The sequence below is a fragment of the Diceros bicornis genome, chromosome 33 (assembly GCF_020826845.1).
Source record: "Diceros bicornis minor isolate mBicDic1 chromosome 33, mDicBic1.mat.cur, whole genome shotgun sequence".
Lineage (NCBI taxonomy): Eukaryota > Metazoa > Chordata > Mammalia > Perissodactyla > Rhinocerotidae > Diceros > Diceros bicornis.
Genome location: NC_080772.1, coordinates 22,152,379 through 22,177,006, shown reverse-complemented (window position 1 = coordinate 22,177,006; position 24,628 = coordinate 22,152,379). Strand labels below are relative to the sequence as shown.

Genomic DNA, 24,628 nt, shown 5'->3' with positions numbered 1-24,628 from the left:
TACAGGTTAGTATGGTTAAAGGAATTCGCCAGGTTGACTGAGTGAGTGTCCATTACTGTTTTCCAAACACTGTCTTTGGAGGACATTAAATGTTTATAGAGTTGTTTATAGCTTATGTAGTCAGCAAACGTGATAAGATAGATTTACAATGGAGTCACTTTAAATGTACATTTAATTTACACAAAGTCATCTGCATGCATTCAGAAAAAAGAAGAAGAGTTGTCGATTAAATAGTTATTTAAGTAGTGTGAGCAGTTTTGCCCTCTGTTAACCCAATGAGTATGTGCCCTCTCAGAGTGATCGTGAGGTGGGTGACAAGAGTTTCCTGGGGTTTGGTTTCCTTGCATCTCTGAGTGTGAAAATGTAGCTACAGGCTTTTTAAATGCAGGATGACCCCTACATAAACTGTCATTTAGGACTCAGCCAAAGAAGCACTAAGGGCCTCCTTCCGCTCTGGGAGAGAAACTGGCTGGATCATTTTGTCTGTCTGTGTCTGTCTGTACTTTAGGATGCTAACTTGGGAAACTAACCCTTACCTAAGATGTCTCTCTCCCATATTTGATGCTTCCATCATTTGTTGGAAATGGGTGGCTAACCTAACTAGAAAATGGTCTTGTAATTGCTCGAACAGTGCGTTAGAAATTCCCTGGAAAATGGGGATCTCCAAGTTATTGCTAAGCTTGTTGACTCTAAATAAAGAATCAAATAAAATGTCACTTTAATTTATCCTTCTTAACCTGAGAAATATGTCCAATAAAAAGTCTTCCCATAAAGAAATTACATTTGGGCCGGCCCCGTGGGGAAGCAGTTAAGTGCGCGCACTCCGCTGCTGGCGGCCCGGGTTTGGATTCTGGGAGCGCACCGCTTGTCTGGCCATGCTGTGGCGGCGTCCCATATAAAGTGGAGGAAGATTGGCATGGATGTTAGCTCAGGGCCAATCTTCCTCAGCAAAAAGAGGAGGATTGGCATGGATGTTAGCTCAGGGCTGATCTTCCTCACACAAAAAATAAGTAAATAAAAAAAGAAATTACATTTGCGATAAATTGCAAAAAGCTTAGCAAATCCAACCTCTGCATGGGGAATAGGAATTGCAAACAGGATAAAACTGTAAGCTATTCTGCTTTAAATATACCTCATATCTGATGTAAGATTTCGTTGGAATTGCCAGTGTAGACAAAAGGGTTAGTCATGGTCAAGGATTCAAAGTCCATCCAGGGACTTTGGAGAAATTGCCTAACATATTTTTCCGCCTACGCATCAAGAGAATCATTCTTACCACTTTCTTCACTAAAAAGTAATCCTAGCGTTTAACTTAGCCGTTTTCTTGTGTGGTTGGCACTGTCTGATTTTAAATACTTGGCACATAGATAGGTTCTACTTAAAAGAATATAAAATCACTTGGGCTCTCTGGAAGAAACGTTCTAGGTATGAAATAGTGGTGATACTTACCTTATTATTTTAATGTTGGTAATTGAAATTATTTTAATAAAGGGAAAGATGCTAGGAAACATTTCTATGGCTTCTGTGAAATCAGGTTAATAGACGCTATGTTTGGGGACAACTTGTTTTTATCCTGCTTCCTTACATTTTGTCACCTAAGCTGGTGAGTGACTGAGAAAGCCAGTGTCATTCGAAACTGAAAGTGCAAGCAGGAAAAAAACACCACTCAAAGTGAAAAGGCAGCACTTAGCTCTTCATGGTTACTGTACATTTTGCATTTTACTCCCTGCTCTTAAAAAAAAAAAAATCCTAAAAGGAAATGACCATTTACTAAATACTGATTTAGTGTAATTTGGATCGTATTTTCCACCAGTTTTCTGTTGTTGTTGCTGTTATTTCTTAGGGATAGCTAACCACAAAACCTACACCTGGACTGTAGGTCATGGTATACTTATAGTTAATTAGGAATATACATACGCATGTTTAATTGAATTATTAGCATAAAATAGAGGGAAATTTATAAATTGTCAGTGAATCAAAACTTTGGAAGAGAGATTTCTTTCCAATTCAGTCATCTCTCTTTTTACAAATGAGGAAAACGAGGACCAAGAGATTAAGTTATTTGTCCTTTGTCAATTTTGTTTTTAAAAAGGTGATCAATTAACTGTTAAGCCTGAGGTACGCGTGTATCTGCACCTTTTGTTTGGCTGTGTGGTGCCTTTATACCAGCTAGGTCTGTAGTTGCAAACTGGCCTACAGGGTCCACTCTTGGAGGGGGACTGGATAAACTCTCTGTTTGTTAACTGCAGCCTGGCAGTGAGCTGGACAACTTGGAGGAGATTTTGGATGATTTGCAAAATAGTCAATTACCACAGCTTTTCCCAGACACGAGGCCAGGCGCCCCTGCCGGATCAGTTGACAAGCAAGCCATCATCAATGACCTCATGCAACTCACAGCTGAAAACAGCCCTGTTACACCTGTTGGAGCCCAGAAAACAGCATTGCGAATTTCACAGAGCAGTGAGTATGAGATATTGATGGTTATGCCAAGAAATTCCCGTGTAATCACCATCAGAAACAGGGATTATTAAAATCTGATGCAAACAGCTTAGTCACTTCAAGATTTTTGTGTGGTCAAATAGCACCATCTACTGTCTGGTCCTTCAAAAACAGTATTCAGAAGGTATTGTAGTAAACATGGCTTTCCAGCATTCTCTTGTGGTTAATAACCCTGGAGGGAGACTGAGCTACGTACATCAAGTTCTCTGGGTAATTGTCGTATTTCCCTTCATTTCAGTTACTGCCTTCAGAAATGGAGTTTTATGTGTTTTAACGTATAACTTAATGCTTAAAACATAGAAAATTAGAGAGTTATTGCTGACTTTTTAGGAATAATATACTATTAAAAAACTTCTCAAAATGTTTAATCATTATACATGAAAGGACTACACACATTAAAATTCTCTTGTCCTACCTCTTAGGAATCCTCATATAAATATGAATTTTAGATGGAACTTTATCGTATAAATGTTTTCTAAGTACATTTTAAGTTTAATTAGTTTGATATAAAGCTTTAATACCTTAGACTATTTTATAAAATATGTTTCTTTATCACTTATTTTGTTCTTTTTGTTTTAGATTTTTGTAAGTTCAAGATGAATTCTTTCTTGGGCCAGCCCAGTGGCACAGTGGTTAAGAGTGTGCACTCCGCTTCAGCGACCCGGGGTTCCCAGGTTTGGATCCCGGGTGCACAATGATGCACCGCTTGTCAAGCCATGCTGTGGCGGCGTCCCATGTAAAGTAGAGGAAGATGGGCATGGATGTCAGCCCAGGGCCAATCTTCCTCAGCAAAAAGAGGAGGATTGGCATGGATGTTAGCTCAGGGCTAGTCTTCCTCACAAAAAAAAAAAAAAAGAAGAAGAAGAAAAAAAAGATGAATTCTTTCCTTGCTGTGAACACTTAGTTTACAAACTTGATAGTTACCTATAGTTATCCAATAATTTTGAATGGAAGGAAATATTTTTCCTGTGCCAGGGACATAATTCATGGAAAGATAGATAAGCTCTATAGTGTTAAATTGGCGAACAGAATGATTTTTTCCTCCTCAAGTACAGTTTGACCCAAAGCTTAGCATTTGTTCTCAAAGCAGAAATGGCAACCATCAAACAGATCACAAAATATCTTTAATTACTAGATCTTTTCTCAGATGATTGCTGATCATTCTGAAAAGAGTAAAACAAAATAGAGTTTTTGCTTGTTACCTCTCAAATCTCCCTGCTTCTTGGGGAATGGAGGGTCACTTATGGACCATGGGAGATCACAAAGTCAGAGTGGAGAAATGAGTGTGAAACGCACCAGAGTTTATGCTTATTAACTAGAGGGATTAATGAAGGATTGTGTGAGAACTCATGGTTTCTCCTCTATCTGAACTTCCTAATGGTATTCAGATAATTGAATGGTGACCAGATAACGAAACCTGAGAAAGTCATGATTAAACGGGTACATAGTTTCCATTCCAAGCCTTAACTCTTCTAAGTATTTTATTTATTATTAAGAACTTATTCATTCTTTTCAATGTTCTATTTTATACTGTTTATAGAATTCATAGAAAATAAAGTACTTGATATTACTTAATAAATTAGCTCTATAAATTATAATTTATAATATCTTTGTACTTGTAAATTTTAATAACATTTATCAAATTGCTGGTTGTCTGTGATAGTATATTGCACTGGTGTGGTGCTTACTACACAATAAATTCTTACAAACTAACCATAAGAATCATTTCAAATCTAAATGTAGCTAGAATTTAAAGAAGCTGTACTTAGAAGATTAAACAGAGCCCTGAAGGTTTAATACTGACTTTGGTTGGAAGAGTTCACACTTAAAGTTTTTGACTTCCAATGAGAGTAGATATTTTTAACCTAATTCTACTGCTAGGAATGTCCAGTTAAGAAATGATAGTCTAATGTCCAAACCACAAGTGCCTGGGTTTGGTGCTGTATGCAGGAGATGTTTATAGCTTCATAGCTGTGACAAAGCTATACTCCTAAATTCTAATGATATAACATAGGAAAAAAACCATATTGGTGGTTTACTTAGCAAATACAATTGAATATTAGAAATTAACATTGGAGAGAAAAATATATGGTAAATAATAGACGTGTTCTCTTTTTTTCCTTTTCCTTTTTTAGAAGATTGTCGAGAATTAGACACTTGTTGATTAGGTTACAAGTCTGCGGTTTGGCGCTGCGTTTGTTTTTTTGTCTGTGAATTTGTCTTTTCTGTAGGCAGTTGGTCCCTGACGTGCATATCTTTGTTATTATAGAAACGACATTTTCCCTAAACACTACTTCTGTTACTATTCTTTTTCATTATTCTATATTAACCTTCAATTTTCATTTGTTTTCTCCTTAGCTTTTAATAACCCACGACCAGGGCAACTGGGCAGGTTATTGCCAAACCAGAACTTACCACTTGACATCACATTGCAAAGCCCAACTGGTGCTGGACCTTTCCCACCAATCAGAAACAGTAGTCCCTACTCAGTGATACCTCAGCCAGGAATGATGGGTAATCAAGGGATGATAGGAAACCAAGGAAATTTAGGGAACAGTAGCACAGGTAAGGGCTCGAATGCACTGTTACTTTATTGGTGGGTTATTTAACTTAATGATGTATTCGTCCACATCAAACTAGTAGAATTTTTCAAGGGAGTTTTTTTATGTTAGAAACTTATATTTGAATATAAGAAAATTCTACAAATTCTCACTGCAAGAGTGGCATATGAAACATGGGAAGGCGTTGCAGTAAGCTGACCGTTCTATTCTGTGATGGTTACTTTCACGAGGTTTCTACTCATTAATCCTATAACAGGCTTATTTCACTTCTATTCCAGTTACTTTTCTAGACATTGTAGTGGTCTGTGTAAAATAATTTGGTGGTTGCTCGCTTCTCTTGATAATTTGCTGATAACCCCAAAACTTCCTATTAATTGATGATTTGTGTTTGGAGAATTTCAGAATGAAAGTGTAAAATCCAACTAACCTTTCATACTTATAAGTGGTACAATTCTCATTCAGAAAAATATTAATTAAAAATAAAGAGCTTCAAACAGGAGTATGCCTGGCCTACTAGTAACTGGTCCAGGGCTTTTTGAAGATGTGTGCAGTCACCTGTGATCTGGTTTGGACCTTGACCTGCTGTAACTTAAGTGTCTTCCAAGTTGCCCAAGCACATTTCCTGAGTGTTGGTCACTGTCATAGCAGCTACCATATTCCCAAACTTCCATCCAGTTCAGGCTAGAAGTCATTCCAGCAGCACTGACTGCTATTACCACCATGTCCTGTACCCTTGTACTATCTGTTTTATCACAGACGGAGCAGGATGCTGAGTTTTCTCATGAAGAAATGCTCACAATTTACAGCTTTCTTCCTTTGTTAAAATGGGATAATACAGACAAAGACATTGAAAAAAATAGATTAAAAAGAATTAAACTTATGTTTAATTCTTTTTTTTTTTTGGCTAAGTCTGTAATCCCTGTATACACATTGCCATTTAGATAGTTAACTAAAAATAAGAATTCAATTTAAGGAGAAAAGGTGGATTTTTTTTTTTTTTTTTTACTTTTTGTTGTTGATAAGCAATTTATTGGAAACATGAACTATGCTGTATTAAAATAGTTTATTCATTCAACAAATATTTATTGGGTGCCTATCATACGTGCCAGGCACTGACTACTTTGCTAATTTATATATTCACAGAAACAGTGCCATATTAATTTTACATTATTTTTAAGGTAAAATATTGATTAATGTAAAATGCTATAAGAGAAAAGGGGCCAATGATTTATTAAAGGTAGCTCCTTATTTAGCAGAATACAAGGTCTAAATTCTTGCAGGACTCTTAAGTAGGAATTTGGGGGTACACCTCTATTCAAATCTGGGCAACCTGGAGATCACTGGTGTCCAGGCTGTGAAGATCATACAAGGCCTGGGCTTCGTTTCAAAAAACAGGAAAAGGCTGAAAGAAACTACCCTAGTTATAATTGCATTAATATTCTTGAATTATGGATGACTCTCCCTTCCACTTTATAGACTTTCTATCATCTTGTGTTGTATTATTTAGATAATAGATTTTCAGAAAAATAAAATGCCTATTCTCCCATAATATCTTTGTATAGTTCAAATCTAATCTTAAAGTGGTTTTCAAAATATGTATTATTATTATAATGGTCTAACTTTTTCAGTCTGATTAATTACCCTTCACTTTTAATCACCCTAATGTAGCATATTCTCATTTCACCAGTGAAAAACCACCCATAATACATGTTCTCTCCATTTTTTAGATACACCCTGTTTTTAGTTGTTTATTATAATTAAAGTAAATGAAAGCAAGCCATGTATTTGAAAGCAGAACTTTTGTCCATCCATCATTAAACACTTTAAAATGAAGAGTCCTCACTTGAGGTTTTTCCCCTTTAGAGTATCAAGTCTTAGCAAATGTTTGGCCATTGCCAGCATCCGGGGGGCCAGGCTAGACAGGGCAAACACTTGATCCTGCTTAGCAGTGTTGTGTTCTTATGTTATGTGTGGTCAGGTAACTGTTACTGTCTCAAGTGCAAAAGGATTTTTGCGAATCTGTCCTACCCCATTCTAGATCTGTATAACCAGGAACGTGGTGGTCCAGGTGTGTTGAAGCAGTAGGCGTTCTCTTGCCCAGGCTGTAAAGAACTGTAGGAGAAAGATCCTATCATTTCCCCAGGCTTATTGGCTACCGTGGTCAAATTTTGAAGCTTAACAAATTATAATACTCTGAAAGGTATTCAAGAATTTAAAAGTCTGGCGTAGGCTGCACAGGATACTCTCCGTGATTTTGGCTTATAATTAGAGTATTGATTATCAGTTTTTACCTTGTTCCTCTTAGCCTCACCTCCCTTTTGGAAAGTAAAGCATTGACGTGCGTATCAGCTAATGTGATTCACTTCCTGAGGAAGGAAGTTGGGGTTATCCACATGCCACAGCACCTGTGTCTAAGTACATACAGGAACAATTTTAACAGCTTTTCCGAACTGTAAATAGAGTGGCAAGTCTATGTTGTGGAAAACTCTGTAGTAATTGCCAGTTCTTATTTCTTAGCCAAGGGCCCACGTCTGTCCCAATGAGGGCGTTAGCTGTTGGGCTAACTGTGTATTACAGAATGATCGTCTCGTACAGAGTTAGATCATCTGGTGTTCATACAAGTTGAATATGTCTTCAGTGACTGAATCTCTCAGCTTCCTTTGGCTTGCCTGCAGGAATGATTGGTAGTAATGCTGCCCGGCCCACCATGCCGTCTGGGGAATGGGCACCACAGAGTTCTGCTGTGAGAGTCACCTGTGCCGCCACCACCAGTGCCATGAACCGGCCAATCCAAGGAGGTATGATTCGGAACCCAACAGCCAGCATCCCCATGAGACCCAACAGCCAGCCCGGCCAAAGGCAGATGCTTCAGTCTCAGGTCATGAATATAGGTAAGGTAGTTCCAGTGCTCTTTGCTTTTAATTTTTAAGCTCTCTTAGAAGAGAGTAACAGCTTTCAAGACATGCTCTTAACTTGCAGTTAAGGTAATGCCTCCATGTCAAACTGTCATAAGTGGGATTTTGCTGGAACTCTGTATGGAATCATAGAATCTCAAAAGTTTTCCAGTTACATAAGAGAACCAACTACCTTTACGATGTTTTTATTTTCATCAAATTATCTAATTTCAACTTTTGGGGAGAGTTAATTAGAGTGTCACACTATAAATGTTATGTATATGATATTTTAAAGCAGTATTCCAATGATACAGCAGTGGTTCCTAACTTTGGATGATCATCAGAATCATCTCAGGACCTTAAAATTCAGACTCCTGGGCCACTACCCTAGACTGTTGAACCAGACTCTCCCAGGTCCTCACTGAAGGTGCAGGGTCTCACAGAACATCTCACAAAATGTGAGGATCACTAGAATTCTATTTGGGTACAGTTCACATGTTATTAAAATTAGTGATCTGACACATTGTGTGATACCATTTATATGAAACGTCCAAAATAGGCAAATCCATAGAGAGAGAGAGTAGATTTGTGGTTGTCTAGGGCTGAGGGTCTGGGGGGAAGTGGGGAGCGGCTCCCAATGGTCGTGGGGTTTCTTTTTGGGGGAATGAGAGTGTCCTAAACTTGACTGTCGTGATGGTTGTACAACTCTGCAAATATACTAAAACCCACTGAATCGTACACTTTAAATGGGTGAATTGTGTGGTATGTGAATTATATCTCAATAAAGCCATTATTTTAAAAAATTAATGGTCTATACAACTCATACTCGAGATTCTTTTCTTAATCACTGACATATTAACCTTCGTCTTATCTTGTACATTAGCATAATTCAGATAAGTTAATGTTTATGTACTTTTTCATATACTTAGATATTGCCCAATGAATAAGAGCTGAATCATTAATGGAAAGATGCCAGGAGTGTTCTGACGTGATAATGCAGAATTCTCATCCTACCTCTGGCGTCAGTTTTCTTCCCTGGTTATTTAATTGCTGAGCACATTTTGGCTTATTGTTTCTGAGAGATAGCATTCATATTGCCTTTCTACAGAGAACATACTTCAGTTAATGAGTGGTTCCCAAACATAAATTCATGTAATTTGAGACTTCCATGAAAAATGCCAAAAATGACCAGATTTCCATGCAAAATTAAACTGGGAAATTTTTAAAATATTGATTCATTCATTTAAAAACCATAATAATAGGGGCCAGCCTGGTGGCATATTGGTTAAGTTCGCGCGCTCCACTTCAGCTGCCTGGAGTTCACAGGTTTGGTTCCTGAGCGCGGACCTACACACCTCTTATTGAGCCATGCTGTGGCAGGCGTCCCACATAAAACAGAGAAAGATGGACACAGATGTTAGCCCAGGGCCAGTCTTCCTCAGCAAAAAGAGGAGGATTGGCAACAGACGTTAGCTCCGGGCTAATCTTCCTCACCAAAAGAAAAGCCAGGAACTCAACAGAAAATTATCTATTGTAGTGGAAGGCAGGTCTACAGATAATGATAACAATAAAATCATTAAAAAGCTCATATTGTCCATTAGCTTTAAACTTCTAAAAGGAACTTCTAAGAAAGAGCACATCTGAGTTGTCTGGGCCTCCTGTCTGTTCTGCCCTTACTCCAGCAGAAGAGCTAACTGAAGTACAGTTAGTAACAGTTCAGGAGCGAGTAGTCTGGACCAGTGCTTCTCAAAAGTGTCGTCTGGGACCCTGGCGCCCTTTCAGGGGGTCTGCAAGGCCAAAACTATTTTTGTAATAATACTAAGACACGTTTGCCCTCTTCGCTCTCATTCTCTCACAGTGTACGATGAAGTTCTAGAAGTTACATGCTATATGATACCGAGAGTAGATGAATGTGGAAGCAGATAAGAGATTTTGGCTCTCTGCTATCAGTCTAGACATTAAAGTGATTTGCAGAAATATAAAACAATGCCAATAAAAGATTTTTTTCATTCTTCATTAAAAAATCTTGTTTATGTTAACATATAGTGGATTTACTATGATGCTTTTTAAATAAGTAATTATTTAATTAATAATTATTTTTTCTGTTTCCCAGTTTTAATTTCCAATATAGTAAATAGCAATAAGATATTAACCACATAAACAAAAGCTTTTTTTTTTTAAGAGTATAAAGGGCCCCAAGTGCAAGAGGTTTAGAACTACTGGTCTAGACATTCCCTAAAGTGGGCAATTAGCCTTGATATTTAGTGCCTTTATTTCTATTTCAGAACAAAAATTCTGTCTCGTTATTTTCACCTAATTATTATTGCTTCTGTCTTTTTTTTTAATTAATTAATTAATTTATTTATTTTTTGTGAGGAAGATCAGTCCTGAGCTAACATCCATTGCCAATCCTTCTCCTTTTTTTTTTCCCCCAAAGCCCCAGTAGATAGTTGTATGTCATAGTTGCACATCTTTCTAGTTGCTGTATGTGGGACACGGCCTCAGCATGGCCGGAGAAGCAGTGCGTTGGTGCGCGCCCAGGATCCGAACCCAGGCCGCCAGTAGCGGAGCACACGCACTTAACTGCTAAGCCACCGGGCCGGCCCTATTGCTTCTGTCTTTTTCCTTTTCTGTGAACCGGATCTTTCACTCATATTACATAGTAGAAATAGATACTTCCTTGATTACAAGTTGTAAGACTTTTGGATGTTTTTCTTCTCCTTTTTTAGGGCCGTCTGAATTAGAGATGAACATGGGGGGACCTCAGTACAGCCAACAACAAGCTCCTCCAAATCAGACCGCCCCGTGGCCTGACAGCATCCTGCCTATAGACCAGGCATCCTTTGCCAGCCAGAACAGGTGAGTCCCGGGCACCCAGGAAATCCAAGAGAGCAGTGGTTCATGAGTTCTGGAAGTTATTTAGACCTATGTCAGAAGTGAATCTTTTCCTTTTGAATAGTTGGTGCCTGGTCAGTTTTCATATATTCAAACTATGTTGTCTGCTCAATTGGGGGGGTACAGGGGAGGGGGAAATCAAAAAATCAGTCAGATCTAGGGCATGTCTTTAAAGAAGTGACGATTTAGTTGGAAAATAAAATATATATACTAATAACTGTAATATGAGGTAGTTTGCACTGTAAATGCCATAAGATAAATAAACCATATTTCAAGAGATCATCCAATTGGGGTGATTGGGGAAGGCTTCAGGGTCTTGAAGAAAAGGTATAATTTCAGGAGGCAGAGATGGCAAAAGCCAGTCTGTCTGGCAAAAGCAGCATAATCAGAGGCCTGGATCTTACAGAAGCAACACAATATGTTTAGGGAAACAGAAAGTAGTCTAGTTTTATGTTAAATATATTTTACAACATTTGAAAAAGGTAATTATCAGAAGATTTGGCTAGAAGAGTAGATTAGTAATAGAATAGATTTATAGAGTGTCTCCAATACGAAACTCAGAAGAATTCAGCCTTTTTTCTTAAGCCGTTGAAAACATTTTTTGAAAAAGGGAGTGGTGTATGATCAAGTTTGAGTTTTCGGTTCTAATTACCAGTCTAATCATTTTTGTTTCTTTGTAGATGATCTTTTCTTTCTAATTGCTTGTGAAATATTCTTTGTATTTGCTGCATTGTAGTTTCACTGCAGTGTATCTAGATGTGGATTTATTTATTTATACTGCTTGGTATTGGGTATATGTTGTGCTTTTTTTAATCTGTGGATTCATGTTTTTCATCACTGGAAAATTTTTAGCCCTTATCTCTTTATATACTGCCCTTCCTCCATTTTCTCTATTCTTTCTTTCTGGGATTCTGTCTTATCAGAATCCCTTACCTTCTCTTTCCACATTAGATTTTTTTAAGTTCTAGCCTCCATATTTCTTAATCCATGTATTTTCCATCCCCTTGTCTCTTTGGACTACATTCAGGATAATCTATTCATATCTATAGTCTAGCTCACTAATTATCTCTTTAGCTATTAATCCAATTATATTTTTCATTTCTAAAAGTTCTATTTGGTCATTTTTCACAGTCTCTTATTGTTTGCTTATTTTTGTGATTCCATCTGTTATTTCTTTAAACATTATATTCATCATTATTTTCTAAATTTCTTTATCTGATAATTCAAATATCCTAATTTCTTAGAGTTTGAAACCCAGCGATTGACTCGCACTCATCGTGGTCTATTTCCCGTAGTATTTTGGTAATCTGTTATTGGGAGTTCATAGTTGGTCTTAGTCAATGAAACACCTGGGGTCAAAATTGAGGACACTTTTCTTAAGCGAGAACTTGAGGTGATCTCTGCGGGGGCTCTGCTCCAGGTTCCCTGGCTCAGGCCAGCAGTCTCAGGTTAGCCCTTTCACTTGGCTGTGGCCCAAAGCCCTGGCTCTCCTCTGCTCTATGGATAAAAATGCGCCTGTTGCCAGTGGCTCAGGAGATTCTCAAGTTTCAGCTCGTAGGTATGTTTTGTCTTGTTTTGTGTTGGCCTCTTGGAGAGTTCCATTATTCCCTACAAAGCCAACATCACGGTTGTGTGATGTGCATCGTCTCACTGGTGTTCAGCAGAGCTCTGGAAGCAGCCGCTGCACAGGTGGGCTTGAGGCCTACGTGCTGGTGCTGCTTGTGCGGTATTGGGTGAGTGAAGAGCCCCAGGCAGGAGTACAGCTAGGGGCCTGAGGAAGAGAGAGTATAGGAACTTGAAGGAGGCAGACAGTGTTTTCCGAGAAGTAAGCTTCTTAGAAAACTTAAACTGGAGGAATTTGGCCTTGAGGCTCATAGGCAAGTAGTTGAGGTTGGGGGCTCCATGAGGCCGAGTGAACATTTTGTCCTTAGGGGATTATTCTAGTCTAAAACTGTAATACTGTTATCAAATTCACAAATGATGAAAGTCAGCAGGGTTTCTGACATTTCAGTACATTTCCAGAGCTCCTTAGTTGTTTTTTTAAAAAATACAGATTTCAGAGTAAGTCCTACTGTGAGATGTAATGCTTTTGTTATAGACAGCATTGCACAGCTCAGAATTGCAGTGTGGCGCCCATTTTCCTTTCTGTTTCTTAAGGGAGTAATAAAGGATTCAGCCAGCCCTGGTGGTCTAGTGGTTAAGATTCGGCGCTCTGACCACCACGGCCCAGGTTCGTTCCCAGTCAGGGAACCCGCACCACCCATCTGCCGGTTGTCACACTGTGGGGGCTGCATGTTGCCGTGATGCTGAAAGCTATGCCACTGATATTTCAAATACCAGCAGGGTCACCCATGGTGGACAGGTTTCAGAGGATCTTCTAGACTAAACAGACTAGGAAGAAGGACCTGGCCACCCACTTCCAAAAAATCAGCCATGAAAACTCTGTAAATAGCAGCAGAGCATCGTCTGATAGCACCAGATGAGAGGATGGCATAAAAAGACCAGGCAGGGTTCCGCTGTGCTGTACACAGGATTGCTAGGAATTGAAATTTGCTCAGCTGCACTAACAATAAAATAAAAGATTCAATGAAGTTTAAAAAAAAAAAAATAGCAGATGAATATGAGCCCAGCAATAGGCTATGTGAGAAAAAATTGTGAGCTAGTTATTTTACTGAAAAAAAAAGATCAGGGAAACTGCTTAATAACTGTTTTAAGGAGATGAAGAAGGAAGGGTGCTGCCAGCTGTATTCCATTCACCTAGGGGAAAACTAGTGTTTTCAAACCCCACTGTGCCTGTGAACCACCTCTGGGGCCTCTTTTAAAAGGCGGGTCTGGGTGGGGCCCAGGATTCTGCATTTCTAACAAGGCCCAGGTGATGCCAGCGCCTCCGGTCTTCCCTCCCCCTGCACCTTGAGTACAAGTGAGGCAACGGATAAAGAAACAGAAGAACCACAGTCAGTCACTGTGGCTCTCACTGCACTGGCTGCAAGGGCGGCGTGCAGCCCCCATCGCTGGGTTTGCTTGGGAATAGAGCATCGTGGACACGACCACTGTAGTCTTACTTTCTCAGGGTCCTCCAGCTCTTTGAGCCTAATTTCATGGTGTCAGAGAGTGTTCCGCTTTTTCTAAATATGTTTATTTGATATGGTAAAACCATTTCCATGGAAACTTGCACATAATAAAAATGTAGTACAATAATTAAATCCAGCACCTGATAGTTGTTTTTGGATGAAATGTCAAAGATTAGTTTCTAGGGAAAACTAAGCCCAAAGTTAGGATTTGCTCTATTGCCCAAACAGATGAGAGTTTTATTAAAACAAAAATGGAAGAATTTCAGAGTTTCTACTGGGTCCAGTTGCAGAGTAAGCTTGTTCAGTTTGCTGTGCAAGTTTCTGTGACTGAGCACTGCCCCTGTTCTCTCGTTGCTTTGGTTACTGTGTGTTGCTTTTCTTTGTGTAAGAACTGTGTGGACAAAGCAAAACATTTTCACCACTTTTAAAGTTATTTCAATTTTTCCAGCCACTTGTCCCACTTTTTTTATTTTAAATTATTCAGTTTGGAAGAAATTTATGACCAACTTGATGGTAATCTTATTGTCATAGAAATTCAGAAGTGATGGATAACAAAGTTCTAAATACGTCTCTCTTTTGAAATAAAAGAAAAGCAGTGCTTTTTTTTTTATCCCTTTTATAAGTATCACCATTAATATTTTATACTTTTACTCCCTACCTATTTAGGAATAGGTTTTTTAATGTTTTATGAACCCAGCATTAGTTTATGTACACATTTCAAGAAAACACCTTAGCCTTTAAACCTCTAACATATTCACATACTCATTTATTTATAGCTGAATTTCCATTTTCTGTAGTTCCATTGTGTTCTTTTCCCCTTCATTCATCTGGTATGTACAAGAGATGTTTAAAATATAGTCCAAAATTTATAGATGATTTTTTGAAGATTTCTGCTGGATTTACAAAAGTGATTTTTCTCTTGAAATACAGTAGCTGCCTTTCATAAAAGACTTTCTTTCATATTAAGTTCAAAATTTCTGAGTTAATTTGGTTTTCTCTTGTTTGAAATGCATCTAAGGGTAAAATTTCTTTTGTTGACTTTCTCATCATGTAGTAGCTGCTCCTTTTTTGCAGAATTTTGAAAATTCATGTGAAAAGGGATGGTAATGGTATGGTTTCTCAAACAAGAGCTCAGAATTGACCTCATTCCCCTTCTTATTGCCATCCTTAATTTCCTGCTAGTCCATAAAAAGTGTAGATTTCAAGAAATGAGGTTCCTGTTGATAATAGATCTTTCTTCTGCTAGTTTATTACTTACCATTTTGCACCAGCCTGAGACCTCCGTGTGTTCTTCCCTTTATTCCTCTGAATTTCATCCTTGTCTTAATATTATATTTGCCAGACACCATCTAGATTGTAACTATATTTGTAATTGCCCAGAACATAGGAAAATAATTTCTTCATTATGTTGGCAGCCATTTATCAAGTTGGGATTGGAAGTCTAGATCAATATTTTTTCTATAAGCCAACCATATTATGATGTTTCTAAGGGAAGTGATAAAACTCATGATATGCCCAAATTTATAACACCAAGCCCCAGCACCATGTATTTCTCTGGGTATAAGGTATGATATTCTGGCTAGATCAGGAACCTTTTATTTTCATCAACCGGAAACTTACTGAACCTATGCAGTTCCAGTATTGGGCCAACAAAGAGATTTAAGATGTCTTTACTGGGCACAGTCTAAAGTTGATGTTTTTAGCATACACGCCAATACCAATGCAGCATAGCACAGTCCGTGGTTCTAGAGTTGAGAGGAGGGTGAGGGTGATCGAGTGGCCGTGAAGGGGATACATCAAGACCTGACGGAAGGGAGCATCGTAGATGGAGAAGAGGGTGGGAAGTGTGGAGCGATAAGTCATGGCATTATGGTAGTATGCGTGGCATCTTCTGGAAAAAGATCAATTGCACAGGGTGGCTGGGTCTCACAGGGAAGTTGTGGACTTTAAGTTTGGAAAGGTTAGGCTTTACTCAAGTGTGTGCGTCCCTGAATTCCACCACCCCACCGTGTCCCAGGGTCTTGAACATTTTCCTGGGAGAGCTGAAGTAAGAATTTTGAGTCAGCTCAGTAAAGTGTGTTTTGGGAAAAGGAACTTGATGGCATCATATTAGAAGAAGTAGAGGGAGACTAAGCAGGAAAGTGTCTCTAGAGTCCCAGCCTGAGTCGAAGAGCGCCTTGACCAAAGCGGGAAGGCCTGGAGGTGCTGTCTTACTTTTCAATCTGTCATATTTTAGATTTTTTAATTAAAAAAAAAGAAAAGAAAAGCATGTAACAAAATGGGTTATTTTATAATGTAGGAAGTTGTTTAAATGCAAATGAGCATTTGCATTTAGTTTTTTTCTTTGAATGTTTGGCTGTGTCTTCACTAAGTTGGAGCTGTCTTGCAAAGCTACAAGACAGCGCCTCCTCTTCCGTCTGACACTGGATTTCAGGCGGATGCAAGACTGGGGAGTCTGGGTTCACACAGAACCCATGCAGCTTTGCTTGAGTTGAAAGAGAAAGTGGATTTCACATTAGCCTCTCATCGCTGGAGAGATCTGGGGTGGAGGGCTTGTGGTTGTTTAGGAATGAAGCTTCTGAAGAAACAGAAGTTGAAAATTATGAAGTAAAGTTAGACAAAGAAACTGCTTTAATGCCTCACTTAGTGTCTTTGGGGAGTGAGGTCTCAGGCCTAAGACAAATTGATAAATAGATGACATTGTCTCTTGGCCAACTAGAACTCTTTTGTCATGAAACTTGCCACGTCCAAATGTTGGTCTCTCCTCTTTGGGGAATTTCCTCCTCTCTTTGCTTCCGTGACATGCCCTTCTGTGGTTTTTCTCCTTGTTGCCGCTTCTCTGCATCTGCTGCTTCCTCCCACTCCCTGAGTGCAGCAGTAGTGGAGTGATCTGCTCACCTTTGTGTTTACAGAGTTAATTCTGGGAGAGTGTGGCAGGTAGAGGAACCAAAAGGGCAGTGGGCAACTCTTCCTGTGCATGGTGTCTTAACTGGGAACCAAGGCAGTGGTGGGGAGAAGAGGTGGGTGTAGAAGGAGCCCCCAAATGAGAGCCCAGGCCTCTGAGAGTGGTGGTGCGTGCCTTCAGCAACACAGGAACTTTGTGTTGTGAATGAACCGTGTGGACAGCGTAGCACACCCGCTTGGCTTGTGGTTGTGGGCGTGTGGGCTTGGAGCCAGGGACAGCAGGTGAGGAGTGTCATCGAGGGTACACTTAACTGGGTGATTTTTCTTTACACGTAACTAGGGATCAATGGAGAGCATAGGTCGTTTTCTAATGCACTGTGTTATAACTGTTTGAAATTAATTGTTGGCTTTAATACTCAGCATTTCAGTATTTTAGAATTCCAGGCCAAAGTGGCATAGCAAGCTATCTTTAGAAAACATGCATATTAAACTGGGTTAGACCAGTAACTTCATCCCTTGATGACTCTATTCTCATTTGCTTAAGCATGAGGTTACTTACCTGAAAACTTTTATTTTCTCCAAAACATCATATAGTAACTCCAAGAGTACAAATTAGACTGTTTTGGTAAAATACAAGTATAATTTCCCTTTTTGGTGTTAAAGTAACTCAGAGGCTCTTTTTAAAAAGCTCCCCCAATTTGTCAACTAGTTTAAAGTACAGAAGTTTTATATGCCATAGAGTTTGGAGTTTAGTGTTATGGTTTTATCACCTATTACCTTATATAACATCAAATAGAATTTGCATATTCATGATCCACTTTTCTTGACTGTCTAATTCAGGAAGGCTAACAACCACACTTCTTGAGGGCTTTGATAAATGTTTACAAGTCCTACTATTCGTGACTAAGAAATTTGCTCTCAGTCCAGCCAAGTTTAGTCTAGTGACAGCCTAGTCCAAAAAAATTAATGTAGCTTTCATGGGTCATCATTGCCTCATGTGAAATAAGACTGTGCCATCAATTAGTCTTTCCTTCAGAAGTTCAGAGAGGTCCTTTGATTACTTCAGTGCAAAGTAAATGTGTGTATGCTTGAGGAGTCAGCGTAGATTTATGGAGATGCAGCGGTCAGGCGGGCCTTGGAGTCCCAGGCCTGTGTTGGAGTCCCAGCTTTGCAGTGTCTGCCTGTGTGAGCTCCAGCAAATGGTTTAACCTCTCCAGGCCTCAGCTTTGCCAGCTTCAAAGTGGAGAGCAATAAAAATGCACATCAGGCACGAGATGCCTAGATCTGTGTCTGGCCTACGCTGGCGCTGAACAAAGTGTATCTATTATTCGGGGTTGTCATTTTGTTCTGTGTCCGGCTGGAACGGTATTTTACTACAAAGACCCTGGAAGTCAACTGATACTTTTGTCTTTAAGAAAAAAAAAAATGTCCTTTAATCAACTAGCTTTTCCACATGCCCAAGCTGAAGTTTGTCTCTTCACAGGCAGCCGTTTGGCAGCTCTCCAGATGACCTGCTGTGTCCACATCCTGCAGCGGAGTCTCCAAGTGATGAGGGCGCTCTCCTGGACCAGCTCTATCTGGCCTTGCGGAACTTCGATGGCCTGGAGGAGATCGACAGAGCTCTGGGGATACCCGAACTGGTCAGCCAGGTATGCGCAGAGGGAGCTGGGGGGCCGAGCACTCTCATGGGCACAGAGATGTCCACTTTCTTCTGTTTACAGATATTCTGCAGTCCACTTTTTAGAATACTTTTATTATCTCATAACAAGCTAGCTTGTTACTCCTCTCCTTGTTACTCCCACATAAACTTTTGCCCAAGAATGGAAAACACTGAGAATGAGCTTTACATATCATTTGGGTTACTGAGCTGAAAGGAGACACTCAGGTCCAGCTCACCTCATGACAGGGAGGGAGACGCAAGGAGCAGAGAAACCAAGACCGGAACGTGGCTGCCCCAACGACCTAGAACCTTTTCATCTAAAAATCAGTATCCATGGTCACCATATTCATCTTACGTTTGTGGGCTAGTGATAAAAAGCTATTTGTGTTGAAAGAATACTTTGCATGTAAATTAGCAGAAGTCACTTTAGAGGTAGTTTCCATTCATTAATCATTTTGACCCTTGTGTTGGTTTAGCCCATAATAATTTTGGGGCTACTTAAGCATGAATGGGAATGTAAAGAAATTAACCAATCCCTGTGTCCTTATTCAGCTCTCCTTCTCCTGGCATAATTAGTTGGTTACTTAACATAATTCTCTGTTTTAAGAGTACTTTATAGCAATAATACAATAAACAACCTAGCATAGTCTTGTGAAATAACATAGTACTTCCTGAATCTGGCCACCCAGTTAAATTCATGTGAAGCAGACACCTGGTTTACTGCATAAAGAGTGACCCAGGAAAAACCATCACAGTTTAGCTGCTGTCTTCCTCTTCTCTCAGCTTGACTCATCTTTATTTCTTATTGCTAAGAAGAACCTTCCAGCGTCCGATCCACTTCTTGGACATATGACGTGTCGCAAGGGTCTGTGAGAAGGTGATGCAGAGTCATTGGAGACTTCTCTGAAGCGTTAAAAATAGTCTTGTCATAATTCCCACAGTTTAGCAGACATAGGTGGGAGTTAAGACTTGTCGATTCATCTTGAGAACAGCATAATGGAAAGAAATGACTTGAGGTTACATGCTAGAACCTGAAATAAAAGCAAGAAAGGAAAATGGAGTTCAAGTATTTCCTGTGTGGCTGGCTTGCTTTGCCTTTCGTGGTGGTGAGAATTCAGCATTCAGTATTGTTATCCTTGAGTTTTGCCTAAGTGACGTTTAAAAATGTCCAGTCCTTGGGGGTTGCTGAGTGACTTGTAGCATTGTTTTTATCAAAACTGGTGTCATTTCATCATTTAATATTTTTAGTCTTTGTTTTTCATTTATTCATATTATTTCCATTTTGTCTCATCGAATCCATCATCATCATAATGTCATCATATTAAACTGAATTATAGAAATATGATTATTAGGTGGAGTCAGGGGAAATGTAGAGTACAAATGGACTTTCTTTATACTCATCAGAGTTGTATGTTTTCTTTAAAAGTGGAAATTGCTTAATTAAATTTTCTCTCTGTTAAAGATGGGCAAATATTTAAAGTTCTGAGATAGTTTTGCAGATGTAGTGAGAACAGTAATTCAAAAATACATGGTTTCCCCCACATAGACTCCATGCACATTTTTAAGACTCTCATGGAGAGGGTAATGGGCCCAGTTCTCACGGGTTGACCTCAGGGCTGCACTGATCTGAGCTGGGATTCTGGGTGGCCCCAGGCCCCTGCTCTAACATGGGTAGACTGGTTTGAGGAAGGCCTAGGACATTACGAGGCTAAAGAAAATCTGAGAGATGTTTCTGCTGTTGAGTCCTTCCCTCCTATGTATTGGGAGGGTTGTAGCAATTACTTCTAGAAGTAGAAGGAAGAGGAGAATGAGCCAGGTACACCTTACTGCTCTTCACATAGACAGTTAGGGCCACCTGGGTCTGAGGTGTTCCCCCTTGGAGAAGTTCTGGATTTTCTACACCTGCCCCATTCTGACCCAGAGAGATGGGGTAACCCTAAGAAGTCAAGAAGGACAAACACGGGCCGGCCCCGTGGCTGAGCCGTTAAGTGCGCGCACTCCGCTGCTGGCGGCCCGGTCCGGATCCCGGGCGCGCACCGACGCACCGCTTCTCCGGCCATGCTGAGGCCACATCCCACGTACAGCAACTAGAAGGATGTGCAACTATGACATACAACTATCTACTGGGGCTTTGCGGGGCGAGGAAATAAATAAAATGTTTAAAAAAAAAAAAAAGAATGACAAACACATGTCTAGTAGGTAATAAGATGGTGGCAAAAGGTGGGGCGTATAGGAAATTCTGACAGCCACAGGAAACAGTTGAAAAAGGCAGGGTATCACACTGGTGTGAGAAGCTCAGGTCCTAAATCACGAACTGGGTTGGAACTCACTACTTACTAGCCAGCTAGGCCTGTTGCAATTCGTTTCACGTCTCCAAGTCTCAGTTTTGTTATCTGCAGAATGGGAATAGTGGTGGTGGGTACCCCAACACTGCTGATCCCAGCTAGGTACCACAATTACCATTTGTCTAATTAAAATGATTTATACAGGTATGAATAATTAATCAAAGAGCTTAACACTTGTAGGAGACATTTGCAGTTGAACCTCCAGGTCAGTCTCTGGTTGGTGGAGTGAGTAGGAGACATTCCATAGCCATGGCCCATTTCTCCCTTCCCTGAGAGAAGCATTGCTGGGAGTCAGGCCCGACCCCCGCTTCTTTCCTCACATAACTGGATCTGCTGAGCAAAGAGGCATTTTCTAGGAAGAAAAGTAGAGTCAAGCTAAAAGTACCTGTGTAGTCAGTACAGTATAAAAGTTTTCAAGTGTATGACAGTAGACAAAACAGCCATATATTTATTTACTCGGCTGCTGTTAGTGGTTTTATTTGTTTGTTTGTTACCTGGGGTCTTTCTCTTCAGAGCCAAGCAGTAGACCCGGAGCAGTTCTCAAGTCAGGATTCCAACATGATGCTGGAGCAGAAGGCCCCGGTTTTCCCACAGCAGTACGCGTCTCAGGCACAGATGGCCCAGGGTAGCTATACTCCCATGCAGGATCCCAGCTTTCACGCCATGGGACAGCGGCCTACTTATGCCACGCTCCGAATGCAGCCCAGACCTGGCCTCAGGCCCACAGGCCTCGTGCAGAACCAGCCAAATCAACTGAGACTTCAGCTGCAGCATCGCCTCCAGGCACAGCAGGTGTGTTCCTCAGTAGCGCCTAGAAAGTCACGGGAAGGGACCCGGGGAGGGAGGGAGGGACAGGAGGAAGATTGATGTGAGATGGCGCAACAATTGTGCTTATTAATCTCATTCCATCCGATCTAAGAGGGTGAAAACTCATCCAAGATGATCCTACAATTTTCGTATTCTTGTCTACTTCACTTCCCTCCTTCCTTTCTCCTCCACGAACTCCACTCCAGCACAGAGCAGCTGTCCTTCTGTTTCCTAGCTTGATTATTCACTAACAGCCTCTCTGAGCCTCAGTTTTCATATCTATAAAATGGGGGTGTGGTACAGTAGAGGGCAATACGTGTGTGTTTAAAGGGCCTAGCACAATTTCTACCCCAAAGTGAGTGCTCAGGACAACAGGAGCTCCTGTCATTAGTCCTGTCTCATGACAAAAATAGTCACTGTTAGCTGAATGGTGGCAGAGTGATGCTGCCTTATGGAATACCTATTTAGCTCAGGAAAATGTGTTTTCATTGAAATGGGCCCAGACAGATGTCTGTTCTGTAGTAAATAACAATGTTGCAGGCTTTAAAATCTCCTCTCACTTTTATGAGTGATGCGAGCCTGCCTTTTTTCCAGTCTTGCTGTTGGTTTCCTTTTCTGATCTTCCTGCTCCCTTCCTCCCTTGCAAGCAGTGTGTTTTCCAAGCAGTCCAAAATAATTTCTCAGTTATAAACAATGGGCAACCTCATTGATAACTAGCTTTGCAAGAAAATTCAGCTGCAAACCATGTGGTTTCTTTTTTTGTGTGTTTTTTTTGTGTGTGAGGAAGATCAGCCCTGAGCTAACATCCATGCCAATCCTCTTCTTTTTGCTGAGGAAGATTGGCCCTGGGCTAACATCCGTGCCCATCTTCCTCTACTTTATATGGCCACAGCATAGGTTGAAAAGTGGTGCGTCAGTGCGCGCCCGGGATCCGAACCTGCGAACCCTGAGCCGCCACAGCACAGCGCGCACACTTAACCGCTACACCACCCAGCCGGCCGCCATGTGGTTTCAATATCCAGTAGCGTGCAAATGTTGGGTTGGGAGGGCGATTTCTTGAGGAAGGTAGTTTGAAATATATTGATTCCTATATGTATGCATTTAGAATCGCCAGCCACTTATGAATCAAATCAGCAATGTTTCAAATGTGAACTTGACTCTGAGGCCTGGAGTACCAACACAGGTAAGGAGCAGACCAGCCATCAGCTTTCACTGTATCCATTTAACTTCTCTTTTCATTTCTTCCTCCTTGATTTCCTGCGTAAAGTAACTTAGAAGCCGTAAGATCCAGGTCAACACAGTGGATCTGTAATGTCCTTCACTTATGGGTCTAGTCTGTTGCTTTTGTAGTTCCCTCCTAGTCACTGCACTTCTTATTGCCACCTACAGTCGATTCTCATTATTCACATTCGTTGTATTACAAAAAGTTACTGCAAACACTGAATTAGCGAATATTGAACCATTGCTCCTAGGAGAAATAAAGGGTTAGGTTCCTGCGAGCCTCTGGCCACAACATTTTCATCAGTGTGTCAATATATAACCTTGTTTTTTGTGTTTCTACTTGAAAACACCTTATTTAATATGTAGTGTTGATTCATTAACATTGAACTCACAGCCAACAGCCCTGTAACTTCTGCCTGAATGAAGCTCATCTAACACACACGTTTTCTCCATAAGGCACATCACACAGCCTCTTGCACTTAGGAACGCTAGGCAGCACTTCCACACTACTCTCAGGAGCCGTTTTAAACAGCAAAATCGCCAACAAAAAGCACAACAATGTGAAAATCGTGGAGCTAAATAGACCACAAAATGCACACTTGTGTACAGTATGAGAGCTAAACAAGGCAGTGTCACCTTGTTTTAACCTCAGGTGGGAATGTGCACGTTGGGCATCTCAAATTTTTAGCCACTCTGCACGTGTCCATACATGACAACAGTGCTGTGAATATTGATTTGGGGGCTACAAATAAATTTTAGCGAGTAGGCAAGTTCACAAATGCAGACTCCATAAATACTGAGAATCAACTGTGTGTTGCTTGGACCCGTAAACAGCCTTATACCTCTTAGTGACAGCAAGCACTGGTGTCCTTTCCCTTCATCCATCCCTCCTTCCTCCCTCCCATTCTGTCCTGGCGCCTCTCTCCCTACATCCCCCCCTTGCTTCCTGCCTCTATTCAGCCTTTTCCTAAAGTGCTTTAAGCCACCTTTTCACACAGTGATTTGGTTTCCTTTTAGACTTGAATGTCCCCTAAATGAGACTCTGAATTGCCATCCTTAATTATATCACGGAGTCTCCTTACAGATAGGACTGGTGTTACTGTGAGGTCCTTTAGTTAACTGTGTCTTCTCGCAGTGAATCCCAAGTTAATTGGTGTTAACATTGAACTTCTCCATGTAAGTGCTTGCAAAATTTCAGAATAATTATCATCTCTGTAGAACTCAGAAGCTCACATTCTCAACCACCTGTTGTTCAACTCTAAATGTTCTTTCCATGTAATTTTATTTTCCAAATAATTTTGCACAAGACAGTACCATTTGTTCTCCTATTTCTAATATACAGTTTGTTTTCAATCTGTGTCTACCCCCAATGTTTCCCCCCGTGTATCGCCCCCCATTTCAGGCACCTATTAACGCACAGATGCTGGCCCAGAGACAGAGGGAAATCCTGAACCAGCATCTTCGACAGAGACAAATGCATCAGCAACAGCAAGTTCAGCAGCGAACTTTGATGATGAGAGGACAAGGGTTGAATATGACGTCAAGCATGGTGGCTCCTAGTGGCATTCCAGCAACTATGAGCAACCCCCGGATTCCCCAGGCAAACGCACAGCAGTTTCCATTTCCTCCAAACTACGGTACTGGACTTAGATCCCCACCACCTTCCACCAGCCCTTTCTCCCCAGTGTCCCCCAGTCCTGGGTCACAGCTCCTCTCTCACAGCCTTGTGCATGGCTCCCAGATGAATCTGGCTACCCAGGGAATGATAGGA

The 24,628-nt window shown here is 40.5% G+C and overlaps 1 protein-coding gene across 14 annotated transcripts in view; it reads left to right on the top strand.

Moving 5' to 3' along the window:
* NCOA2 (nuclear receptor coactivator 2) overlaps nucleotides 1-24,628 on the top strand; it is a 282,839-nt gene that overhangs the window by 241,288 nt on the left and 16,923 nt on the right. For 13 of the 14 annotated variants that reach the window (XM_058528854.1, XM_058528863.1, XM_058528860.1 and 10 more), the window contains 8 exons: nucleotides 2,250-2,460; nucleotides 4,858-5,064; nucleotides 7,736-7,951; nucleotides 10,684-10,813; nucleotides 18,308-18,473; nucleotides 21,343-21,621; nucleotides 22,742-22,819; nucleotides 24,260-24,494. In XM_058528854.1, the coding sequence (XP_058384837.1) occupies nucleotides 2,250-2,460; nucleotides 4,858-5,064; nucleotides 7,736-7,951; nucleotides 10,684-10,813; nucleotides 18,308-18,473; nucleotides 21,343-21,621; nucleotides 22,742-22,819; nucleotides 24,260-24,494 (1,522 nt within the window). The remainder of the gene's footprint in view (nucleotides 1-2,249; nucleotides 2,461-4,857; nucleotides 5,065-7,735; nucleotides 7,952-10,683; nucleotides 10,814-18,307; nucleotides 18,474-21,342; nucleotides 21,622-22,741; nucleotides 22,820-24,259; nucleotides 24,495-24,628) is intronic. The other variant, XM_058528864.1, reaches the window with a different exon arrangement.